Source organism: Phyllobates terribilis, unplaced genomic scaffold (genome assembly GCF_046119375.1).
Source record: "Phyllobates terribilis strain yellow unplaced genomic scaffold, ASM4611937v1 Scaffold_2__4_contigs__length_985480577, whole genome shotgun sequence".
Lineage (NCBI taxonomy): Eukaryota > Metazoa > Chordata > Amphibia > Anura > Dendrobatidae > Phyllobates > Phyllobates terribilis.
In genome coordinates this window covers 667330477-667342984 of record NW_027362762.1, presented here as the reverse complement: position 1 = coordinate 667342984, position 12508 = coordinate 667330477, and the positions used below count along the sequence as shown (strand labels likewise).

General features: G+C 41.2%; 1 protein-coding gene across 1 annotated transcript in view; it reads right to left on the bottom strand.

Annotated features, from left to right (window-relative positions):
• Positions 1 to 241: 241 nt before the first annotated feature.
• Positions 242 to 12508, bottom strand: part of TBC1D22B (TBC1 domain family member 22B) — a 59674-nt gene continuing 47407 nt past the window's right edge. Inside the window, exon 13 of the mRNA XM_073666846.1 lies at positions 242 to 637. Coding sequence (XP_073522947.1) covers positions 509 to 637 — 129 coding nt within the window. The 3' untranslated portion in view covers positions 242 to 508. The remainder of the gene's footprint in view (positions 638 to 12508) is intronic.

The following is a 12508-nucleotide window of genomic DNA, read 5'->3' as shown; positions in this document are numbered from 1 at the left end:
TATGCACATTCAAGGGACTAAAGAAGCTGTAAGTAGTTCTTGTGTCAGAGAAATGGAGGAGTCCCTGTTTGTGTTTGGTGGTGTCTGATTGAACATTCAAAGTACCAAAACTTTTGCTTTGTGTTGGAGTGTCACTATTATTACTTAGTTAAATAACCTTAAAATGTTGCACACTGTACACAGGAGCCACAATCTTCAACAGAGACAAAGCATGTAGGCTTGAATGAGATAAAGACAATCACATTTTACAAATAAATTTAAATTATGTACATTTCTATCCATATACATATGAAAGTCTGCTAATATACAAATAATCTGTACAGGGTTGATCACAGGTTCAGTCTTTAGTCTTTAAATAAACAGACATTGTACGCACTCACACACAAACGCTTAAAAAAAGTCCAAATGAGTGAGTGAATAGTAATGCAGGAGGCACTGGTGCAAAATGTTCACGCCTCTTCCTGGGAGCAGGACTTCTGGAGTGGTAAGCCATGGAGCAGAAGACGTCTTATCGACGATAGTGGTTGGGAGCATCTGCAAACATGTATTTCAGTCTGTAGGCTTCTGCCAAAAGGAGGCCAATTTCTTCATTGCCCCAGTGGATTGTAGGCAAGTTCTGGAGCAACATAAGTAATCCCTAAAAGAAAAATTATAATTCTTATACATGAAACTGAAATGTATTCTTTTTAATCTGAATTAACCTGTAAAGAGATTTTCCTAACTTTAAGAGGCCCTATCACTTGCGCAAAAAATCCCTTAAGCTTACCTTATTCTGCCACTCTTTTCCTTTTTGTGCTGCGTCAATGCATTGCAAAGATATATTGGTTTTGGAGAGCAATATGTGAAATTTCTGCTTACAGTCTAACTGGGTGTTTCTGCAGAGTCTTCTCTGGGGGTGTGCGCTTTGACTACTCCCTCCCAGATGCTGCCAATCACAGCTTGACAGCATCTGAGTCAGCTAGACTGCCAGATCAGCTGCCAAGCTGTGATTGGCAGTGTCTGAAAGAGTGGTGTAAAAGTACACGCCCCCAGAGAAGACTGAAGAAATGCCCAGTTCAACTACAAGCAAAAATTTCACATACTGCACTTCAAAAATAAAAAATGTGAATATCTCAGCAGTGTTTTGAGCAAAAAAGAAAAAAGCAGCAGAATCAGGAGAGCTCATGGATTTTTACAAGGTATTTAACTACATTTTTTGAGAAAGTGACAGGTCATATTTAACTACTTATAGTATAGTCACAGGTTATGCTATAATGTCTAATAGGTAGGAGTTCTCCCTCTGGGACATCCACGTGGTGGCCATTATATCCAGCCAAGAATGAATAGAATAGTGATCTTACACATGCATTACTGTCGATCTATACAAGTCCATAGAAAGTTACAGAAATAGAAACATCTTCATCACTTTTCATCTGGTTGCACTTTACAAGGTGGATTGGGAGTCTGTTCTCCAGAGCAGTGGAATTCCCACCTATCAGATGCGGATGTCTTATCTTAAAAGAATTGCCATACATTTTTAGGATGGGAAAACCCTGTAAGCTGGTCATACATGTAAAGATTTAGCCATCTGATCCACAAACATTTAATCGAAGGTAAGATCTGTGGACAATAATATAGACATTTCAATAATTGGGAAGATCTTAGGAGAAGGGTTGGAATGAAAGCTACAATTTGCAATAACAGTTCTTGTGATTCATCACTTTCCCAATGCTTTTACCAGCTATGTAGAAACACTTATTTATGGCCAAAATCTTCCATACGGATAGGAAGTTTTCCCTTGTAGCTGTATGGCCAGCTTTAGAGTACAAGTAAAAGAAATGTACCATCAAATCTCTTAGGTTTATTTAGTTGTTGTTAATTTAAAATCCCTAAGAGGATGGCTCAATATTCCTTCTTGAAAAATATTTGGACTGATATGATAATGAGCATTTTTGCCCAGCTTAAGACTGCCATGATTCAGTAGTCCAGAGTATTTAGGAGATAAACCCAAGGTCTGCCTATCTAAAGCAGGCTGCCCACTACTGTACAACACCTCAGAATTGGCCTCAGGGCGTTGCAGCCAGTCAGCGGTGCTGATTGGCTGCAGCTTTACATTCCATCAGGGCCAGAAGAAACAATGTGTAATGTGGACCTCCTCCACTGCTGAAATCTCACACTGCACTGTACAAGCTACACTAAGAGGAGCTTGTCAGATAAGGCCCCGTCACACTAAGCGATGCAGCAGCGATCCCGACAACGATATGACCTGTCAGGGATCGTTGCTGCGTTGCTATGTGGTCGCTGGTGAGCTGTCAAACAGGCAGGCTCACCAACGATCAGGGGAGCAGCGATATCGTGGAAAGAATCGTTCCACGATGTCCTGCTCCCGGTTACCAGCCTGCTGCTGAAGCAGGAGCAGGCTCGTAACCATGATAAACATCGGGTTACTAAGTGCACGTGTGCCCCTAGTAACCCGCTGTTTACCATGGATACCACTCTGCTACCGTGCGCGGGAGGTTACCGTTCACCTTAGCAGAGTCGTATCCATGATAAACATCGGGTTACTAGGGGCATACGCGCACTTAGTAACCCGATGTTTATCATGGATACGACTCTGCTAAGGTGAACGGTAACCTCCCGCGCACCGTAGCAGAGTGGTATCCATGGTAAACATTGGGTTACTAAGTGCACGCGTGCCCCTAGTAACCCGATGTTTACCATGGATACCAGCCTGATCGTTGGTCCCGCTGGTCACACACAGCGATGTGTGCTGGCCAGCGGGAGGCCAACGACCCAAAAATGGTCCAGGACACTTTGCAGCGATCAGCAACCTCACAGCAGGGGCCTGATCGTTGCAAAGTGTCACACATAGCGACATCGCTGGTGAGGTCGCTGTTGCGTAACCAAAACCGTGACACAGCAGCGATCTCGCTAGCGATATCGCTATGTTAGACGGGGACTTTAGTCAAGATAGAATGAGATTGAGATTAGCTCATGAATTTACTGAACTCAATATACTTAAAGGGAACCCGTCACCAGTTTTGTCCTATATGAACTAAAACTACCACCGTATGCAGTGCCTGTGCTGCATCCCATAAATGCTTATATAACCTCCTGTAGATACCCCAAAAACCTTTTTAAAGTCTCCCACGCTGCATGGTCGGTCCGGTCCGATGGGTGAGGTTTCCGGTCTCTCCATTCCTCCCCCAGGTTGCTGCTCGCTGTCCTCCTTTAATTGACGTGGATGACACCTCGCATCATCAACACTGCCAGGCAAAATCTTGCGCCTGAGCACAGAAATCGCAGCTCACGCCTGCGCACTATGCTTTGCCCTACTGCGGGCACAGCCAAAAACATGTGCCCACAGTAGAGCAAAGCATAGTGCGCAGACGCGAGTCGCGATTTCTGTGCGCAGGCGAAAGAATTTGTCCGACAGTGAGGCGTCATCCACGTCAAGTAAAGACAGAGGACGGTGAGCAGTAGCCAGGAGGAGGAATGGAAAGTCCCAAAACCTCACCCATCAGACCGGACTGACCCAATTACCATGCAGCTCAGGAAACTTTAAAAAGGTTGTTGGGGTTTCTACAGGGGAAGTTATGGGGCTATATAAGCATTTATGGGATGCAGCAATATCAAGCATGGAATACTTTCAAAAAGGATTATATGGACATTCTGGCATGGATTTTCAAAAGAAGTACATCAGCCCCAACTAGCCTAAGAGAGCTATTTGAAGGGTACCTACAAGTTCACTAGAAAATGATAATTTTTAAAAATCCGAAAAACCGGAGTACAGCACTGCCCGAAATCCTGCTTGTCACACTTCACTGCTGTCTTCAGTACAGGAGTGAGCGCTTTGAAATCCTACGGCAGTTGCTCCCACACCGAATATGGTAGCCTACCAGCAGGAGAAGGATGCTGCTTAGTTTAGCGTACTACAGGCAGTCATTGCTCTGCGTGAGCAACAAAAATCGCTATTAGAGTGATTTAGTCCTACATTATAATCATTTTTCAGGTGAAACGGTAGGTACGCTTTAATAATGTATGCAACTTGCATTGTGAAATCCGTTGACAGATTCTCTTAAAGGTTTAGATAAAGAAGGCATGTATCTATATACATCTTAGCTTCCTCTAAGCGTTACTAACAATTCCTACAAGCATAGATGGAAGAGTTCCCATACCTTGACATTACTGAAGGTATATTAAGCTCTTTTATCAGCCATTTCAGACTGCACTGTCCTTCAATGTGAATACAAACAAGAAATCAGAGGAGTCATGTTGCATTTGAGGTTCAAAGGGGAATCTAGAACTATACATAATAAACAAATATTTGTATATTTTTTGAGTTTTAAAGGAATATCTATTATTATTTTACCAAGCCGTTATTCCATGATTTTATGTAAGAAATGTGTAAAGGGATATATTTTTTTAAATTATTTTCTGTTTATTTTTGTATATATTAGGGGTGATTTATCAGGCATGCTATTCTATATTCTAGTCTTGAACAAAAGACCACTGGAATAAACTGCACCAAATTTATTAACAGGTGCACAGCTGCACTGGAAAGGTGATCTCTGTCTGATAAGACCAAGCAACTCCTACAGATACCCAGCGATCTTATGATTGCTGGAACTTCGAAGTAAGTGGCAATGCCACTTCCTTATCTGTTTACACAGCACTCATGAAATGCTCTTTATACAGCGATCAGTAACGCAGGGATGGTTAATAAACCGTTTCTACCTTCTTTATCGGAATTCCAGATTGTCTTACAGCTCTCTCTGCTCTCCTGCACTTTGCAGAGTTACGTTTCGAGAAGTTCAGCAGAATGAAAACAGTTAAAAGTGCACATATGACCCAACATAATCCAACGATCTACTGATTGTGACCACCACTGTTAGATGAAGAGCAACTACGAGCTACTAATATTGTAAAAAAAAATATATATATATATTCTCTTGCTTACAGGTCCTGGTCTGAAACAATATATTAATTAAAAGATTAGTCTATTATTTCTCTGCAGCATGGGTATTATGCACATATAGTTTTACAGCACACACATTATTTACATTCTGCAACTTCTACACAACACTGCTGCATGCACAGTACATGCACCCTCTGCTGTGTAAGTACACACACAGCTCTGCTACATACATACACATACATTTGTTTGTAATGAGACAAAGCTATGCTCTGCTGTACTATGTTAGTTACAATCACAAACAGCTCTGCAATGAGCTCAGGAGAGCAGACTGTCAGTAGTTACATATAAACCTACAACAACAGCTAACCAGCCAAAGTAATAATAACCAATAAAGAAGAGAAAAACCAAGGATGGAGGGATGAAACCAATATCCACAAACAATATAGTGAAGGACACCACTCACAATCATAAGAAAAACAAAGGAATACTAGTTAAGGATGAAACAGATAATAATATTTTATTAAATAACAGACAGTATTCCAAAAATAAATAAATATAGAAAGTATATATAAATGTAGATGGCTGAGAGGATGCGATCAGGGGTGAGCACAAGCAAACCCCAATGAAAAGATAAAAAGACTCATACCCAGCTGCAGACAAGAATCCGTCTTATATATTAAAGTGTAAGTCTTAGGACTTGTGTCTGTTTCCCACTCTGCGGACTTCATACCTTCATATTTAATATGACTCAAGGTAATGTGTGACTATATATTGTGTGTATATTTATGTGATTATTGTAACCATCTGGTCTTATCGACCAGATTGGTCCCCTATTTGTTTCTATCTAGTCACTTTATTTGCCTGGGTCCTAGTGTAGTCTGAGACCTGGACACAAGTCCTAAGACTTACACTTTAATATATAAGACGGATTCTTGTCTGCAGCTGGGTATGAGTCTTTTTATCTTTTCATTGGGGTTTGCTTGTGCTCACCCCTGATCGCATCCTCTCAGCCATCTACATTTATATATACTTTCTATATTTATTTATTTTTGGAATACTGTCTGTTATTTAATAAAATATTATTATCTGTTTCATCCTTAACTAGTATTCCTTTGTTTTTCTTATGATTGTGAGTGGTGTCCTTCACTATATTGTTTGTGGATATTGGTTTCATCCCTCCATCCTTGGTTTTTCTCTTCTTTATTGGTTATTATTGTCAGTAGTTACATGTCACACTGGTAACGCCCCCTTTCTTTCAAAATGAGCTCTGGAGGCAGATTCTCATACAGATTAGTGTCTGGCCCATAGCCCTGAACAGCTCATTACCATATAAGAAAAACATGGATTTCATGGGAATAAGACATCGGATTGCAGATATCAAGGTATCATTTTATTCAGCTTCCTATGACCTGCATTGTCCATATAGTCGGCTTAGGAGGGTTGATCCTACTGACAAACTCTCTTTAGGCCATAACCACATAATATGCAAAGCATGTCTGATAGATACAGGTCTAATCTCAGAGACCCGCACAAATATGGAAAACAGAGGCCCTCTGACCTGCCTGGTGAGGCACCTGCTGCATTCAGGAGGAGAAAGATCGGTGTGACGGCACATGTGCAGTCATGGAGAAAGCAGAGCAAAATTAGTAATTTAAAACAAATCGTGCGTATTGCATATTTTCCTTTGCAGCCAGTTGTATACTTACAATTTTAAACTATTTTTAATTTTCATTCTTAGGTGACTTTTTAAATCTACAATGTATGTCATAATTCAATTACGGTAACTTATATGACTGCATGTGAATATAAAATGGCACTCAACCTATGCACTAACAGGCATTTATTCTAGACAGGCCTTGTTAGTTACCTTTGATGCCTGCAACATAGACAGGAAGATGGGGGATGCACTAGAATACAAAAAGTTAAAAAACAAACAGTCTGATAGGATTGCAAAAGTCAGTGCTGTGATGGGAAGTGAATAGCATAAAAGGAAAGATCTACAACTTTCTAATATGCTTCATGCTGCAATTCCTCATCAAATCATTCGCAAAGTGTTAAGATGTAATGTGTATACATCACACACACAAATATATATATATATATATATATATATATATATATATATATATATATATATATATATATATATATATATATATATATATATATATATATATATATATATATATATATATATATATACTGTGTTCTGAATTATTAGGCAAGTTGTATTTTAGAGGATTATTTTTATTATTGATCAACAACTATGTTCTCAATCAACCCAAAAGACTCATAAATATCCAAGCTTAATATTTTTGGAAGTTGGAGTGGGTTTTTTTTAGATTTGGCTATCTTAGGAGGATATCTGTTTGTGCAGGTTTCATAGTTACATAGTTTATAAGGCCGAAAAAAGACAAGCGTCCATCCAGCTCAGCCTATTTCTTGTGCACTGCAGCTATTCCGCAGCGTTGATCCAGGGGAAGGCAAAAAAAAAAACAAACATGCGGTATAGGCCAATTTACATCATTGAGGAAAAATTCACTTCCCGACACCAATCTGGCAGTCAGATTAAATCCCTGGATTAATTAACTAAGCATAAGATGTAATTTTATTGTTCTCAAGAAAGGCGTCCAGGCCTCTCTTGAACTCATTAAGTGAGTTGGACATCACCACTTCCTCTCCCAGAGAGTTCCAGAGTCTCACGGCTCTGACCGTAAAGAATCCCCTTCTATGCTGGTGCAGGAACCTCCTTTCCTCCAGACGCATAGTGTGCCCCCTCGTCTTTGTCACCATCCTTGGTATAAACAGGTCATGGGAGAGATCTCTGTACTGCCCCCTGATGTATTTATACATGTTTATGAGGTCTCCCCTAAGCCTTCTCTTTTCCAACGTAAATAGGCCTAATTTTGACAACCTCTCTGGGTATTCTAGTCCCTCCATTCCCTTTATTACCTTAGTCGCCCTCCTTTGGACCCTCTCTAGCTCCAATATGTCTTTCCTGAGCACCGGAGCCCAGAACTGTGCACAATATTCTAAAAGTGCGGCCTTACCAGCGCTTTATACAGAGGAAGAACAATGTTCTCATCATATGCCCCTATTCCTCTTCTGATGCATGCCATGACTCTATTTGCCTTCGCAGCTGCTGCCTGACACTGGGCACTCCAATTTAATTTGCTATTAACCAAGACGCCCAGGTCCTTCTCCAGGTCAGATTTCCCCAACGGTTTCCCATTTAATATGTATGGGTGACTGCTGTTTTTCTTTCCCATGTGCATGACCTTACATTTATCGGCATTGAACCCCATTTGCCATTTTTTGGCCCAACTCCCCAATTTATGTAAATCCTCCTGTAGCTGTGCCCTATCCTCATCTGTATTAACTACTTTACAAAGTTTAGTATCATCTGCAAATATTGCTATTTTACTATGCAACCCTTCCACTAGATCATTAATAAATATATTAAATAACTATTATAGGTAACTATTACTGTCCCGAATTATTAGGCAACTTAATAAAAAACAAAATATAATCCCATCTCACTTGTTTATTTTCACCAGGTAAACCAATATCAATGCACAAAATTTAGAAATAAACATTTCTGACATGCAAAAACAAAAAACAAAATAATTAGTGATCAATATAGCCACCTTTCTTTATGATGACACTCAACAGCCTTCCATCCATAGATTCTGTCAGTTGCTTGATCTGTTTTCGATCAACATTGCGTGCAGCAGTCACCACAACCTCCCAGACACTGTTCCGAGAGGTGTACTGTTTTCTCTCCCTGTAGATCTCACATTTTATGATGGACCATAGGTTCTCTATGGGGTTCAGATCAGGTGAACAAGGGGGCCATGTCATTATTTTTTCTTCTTTTAGACCTTTACTGGCCAGCCACGCTGTGGAGTAGTTGGATGCATGTGATGGAGCATTGTCCTGTTTTTCTTGAACGATACCGACTTTTTCCTGTACCACTGCTTGAAGAAGTGGTCTTCCAGAAACTGGCAGTAGGTCTGGGAGTTGAGCTTCACTCCATCCTCAACCCGAAAAGGTCCCACAAGTTCATCTTTGATGATACCAGCCTATACCAGTACCCCACCTCCACCTTGCTGGCGTCTGAGTCGGAGTGGAGTTCTCTGCCCTTTACTGATCCAGCCTCTGGCCCATCCATCTGGCCCATCAAGAGTCACTCATTTCATCAGTCCATAAAACATTTGAAAAATCAGATATTTCTTGAACCATTCTTGAAGTTTTATCTTATGTTTCTTGTTCAAAGGTGGTTGTTTTTCAGCCTTCCTTACCTTGGCCATGTCCCTGAGTATCGCACACCTTGTGCTTTTTGATACTCCAGTAACGTTGCAGCTCTGAAATATGGCAAAACTTGTGGCGAATGGCATCTTGGCAGCTTCACGCTTGATTTTCCTCAATTCATGGGCAGTTATTTTGCGCCTTTTTTGGCCAAAACGCTTCTTGCGACCTTGTTGGCTATTTTCCATGAAATGCTTGATTGTTCGGTGATCACGCTTCAAAAGTTTGGAAATTTCAAGACTGCTGCATCCCTCTGCAAGACATCTCACAATTTTGGACTTTTCAGAGCCCGTCAAATCTCTCTTCTGACCCATTTTGCCAAAGGAAAGGAAGTTGCCTAATAATTAATCACACCTTATATAGGATGTTGATGTCATTAGTCAACACCCCTCCTCATTACAGAGATGCACATCACCAGATTTACTTAAGTGGTAGTTGGCTCTCAAGCCTATGCAGCTTGGAGTAGGACAACATGTATAAAAAGTATCATGTGATCAAAATACTCATTTGCCTAATAATTCAGAACACAGTGTATATACATATATACAGGGTGGTCAAAAGTAGGTGGACAGAAAGTGTACTAAGGTTATGAAGGGGGAGATTTATCAAACACTAAATTGCAGCCGCCTGTCTGGATCATCCTCCAATAAACCATGAATTAGACGTGGACGATAAGCTTTCCACCCAATAGATTTCAGGATTCGCATGATAGAAGCTCGTGAAATTCCCAATTCCAAAGAGGTTCTTCTGGTGACTTTTTTGGACTCTGAACAAATGTTTCAGCAACAAGTTGTTTATTATCTTCTGTACAGACTGTTTTGGGTCGACCAGTTTTTGGAGCATTAAGGATTGAGCCGGTGCCATTGAATTTGTCACGAATGCGGTAAATGGTTTGTCTCTTTGGAGCTTGAGTACCAAATGTTTCAACCCAATTTGCTCTAACGGTTTCAGCATTTTGAGATTTCCAATACTCTGTTAAAATCCATTTTCTTTGATCTGTATTTAAATTATTTGCCATTATGTGTTATCTGAATTATCTGAAAAGAAAAAAGATTTGGGGGAGATCTATCTGTGAAAACTAGATCTGTGAAACTGGCTCAGTTGCCCTTAGCAACCAATCAGATTCCACCTTTCATTTTCCAAAGAGTCTGTGAGGAATGAAAAGTGGAGTCTGATTGGTTGCTAAGGGCAACTGAGCCAGTTTTACTTTACACCATGTTTGATAAATCTTCCTCTTCATAACCTTATTACACTTTCTGTCCACCTACTTTTGGACCACCCTGTATAATATATATATATATATATATATATATATATATATATATATATATATATATATATATATATATATATATATATATATATATATATATATATATATACATACATATCTAGAATATAATCAGGGATGTGTCCTTCTGTCTGAGACCTCTGTAGACTGCGCACGCGCAATGCGCCTGCGCAGTCTGGCCGCAGACAAAACGACACATCCACATCCCAGACAGGGATGAGGAGTGTGGTGCCGGAGATCGTGGTATGCGTAGGCAGTGAACGCACACAGCAATGTCCTGCGCCATAAACACATACCTATTCGGGCCTGAGGCCGGGGGAGGAGTGTGGCGCTGTTCGGACCAAAGGCCGGGGGAGGAGTGTGGCGCTGTTCGGACCAGAGGCCGGGGGAGGAGTGTGGCACTGTTCGGTCCAGAGGCCGGGGGAGGAGTGTGGCGCTGTTCGGACCAGAGGCCGGGGGAGGAGTGTGGTGCTGTTCGGACCAGAGGCCGGGGGAGGAGTGTGGTGCTGTTCGGACCAGAGGCCGGGGGAGGAGTGTGGCGCTGTTCGGACCAGAGGCCGGGGGAGGAGTGTGGCGCTGTTCGGACCAGAGGCCGGGGGAGGAGTTTGGCGCTGTTCGGACCAGAGGCCGGGGGAGGAGTGTGGCGCTGTTCGGACCAGAGGCCGGGGGAGGAGTGTGGCGCTGTTCGGACCAGAGGCCAGGGGAAAGACAAATTTGCACAGTGTCTTCAACAAAATGGCGCTGGACAGAGTGGTATGCGCACGTGCGTACTCCAGTGCCATTTTATTGAATACACTCTGCACATTTGTCTTAAATAAAATGTCGCTGGGTATCGCACTATGTGCAGGCGCTGATTCCTACGCCATTTTAGTAAAATAATGCAGTTGATGCGCTGCAGGGGAGCAATAGAAAGGGGAGTAGGAGAGGTTTTTTTTTTTATTGATGGATGGATGGGGGAGCATATACCAGGATGGGGGTGCATATACCAGGATGGGGGGAAAGCATATAGCAGGATGGGGGACCAGTATGGGCAAGCATATACCAGGATAGGGGATCATATACCAACAGAAATGCTCGCCACTGGCATAGAACGGGTTTCAATAGCTAGTATATATATACACATTAAAAAAAAAATATATATATATACACATATACATACACAGTACAGACCAAAAGTTTGGACACACCTTCTCATTTAAAGATTTTTCTGTATTTTCATGACTATGAAAATTGTACATTCACACTGAAGGCATCAAAACTATGAATTAACACATGTGGAATTATATACTTATCAAAAAAGTGTGAAACAACTGAAAATATGTCTTATATTCTTGGTTCTTCAAAGTAGCCACCTTTTTTTTTGATGACTGCTTTGCACACTCTTGGCATTCTCTTGATGAGCTTCAAGAGGTAGTCACCGGAACATTCCAGTTCTCTGAATGCTGAGCTCTGTATATCCCTGCCCACACCACTGATTGGCAGCTTTCTGTATACGCTGTGCATAGGCAGAAAGCTTCCAATCAGTGGTTGGGGTGAGTTTATACAGAGGCTGTGAAAATGGAACCTACATGGCAGTAGATTTACTAGTCCTCTAGAGATAATCTCCTGCTGGTAACACTGATTTTATCAAAACTACAGCAAGCAGCTCAATAAGTGACACATAGCTGGAATTATGGTCTCTGACACTACATCATACTGCTCTCAGATTAGGTGGCAAAAACCTGTTGACAGATTTCCTTTAAGCTATGTTCACATTAGGATGTGAGCCTTTTCTCAGAAGAATAAATTGAAGGATCCTGCAATATGTTTCACTGCACAGGCCTATATTGGGATAATTCATCCTTATAGTATCATCACTTTGGGAGCATCTGGAGATGTATGATCGTGAAAATAGTCTAGCAGTGCAGTACAGTAGGATTACCAGTCCTGTCTAAAGGTAGAAGGCGACCAATCTTTTCAATAGGTTGTACAGGCTGGTGCACATATACCCCCAACCTTATTTTCACCTTGGC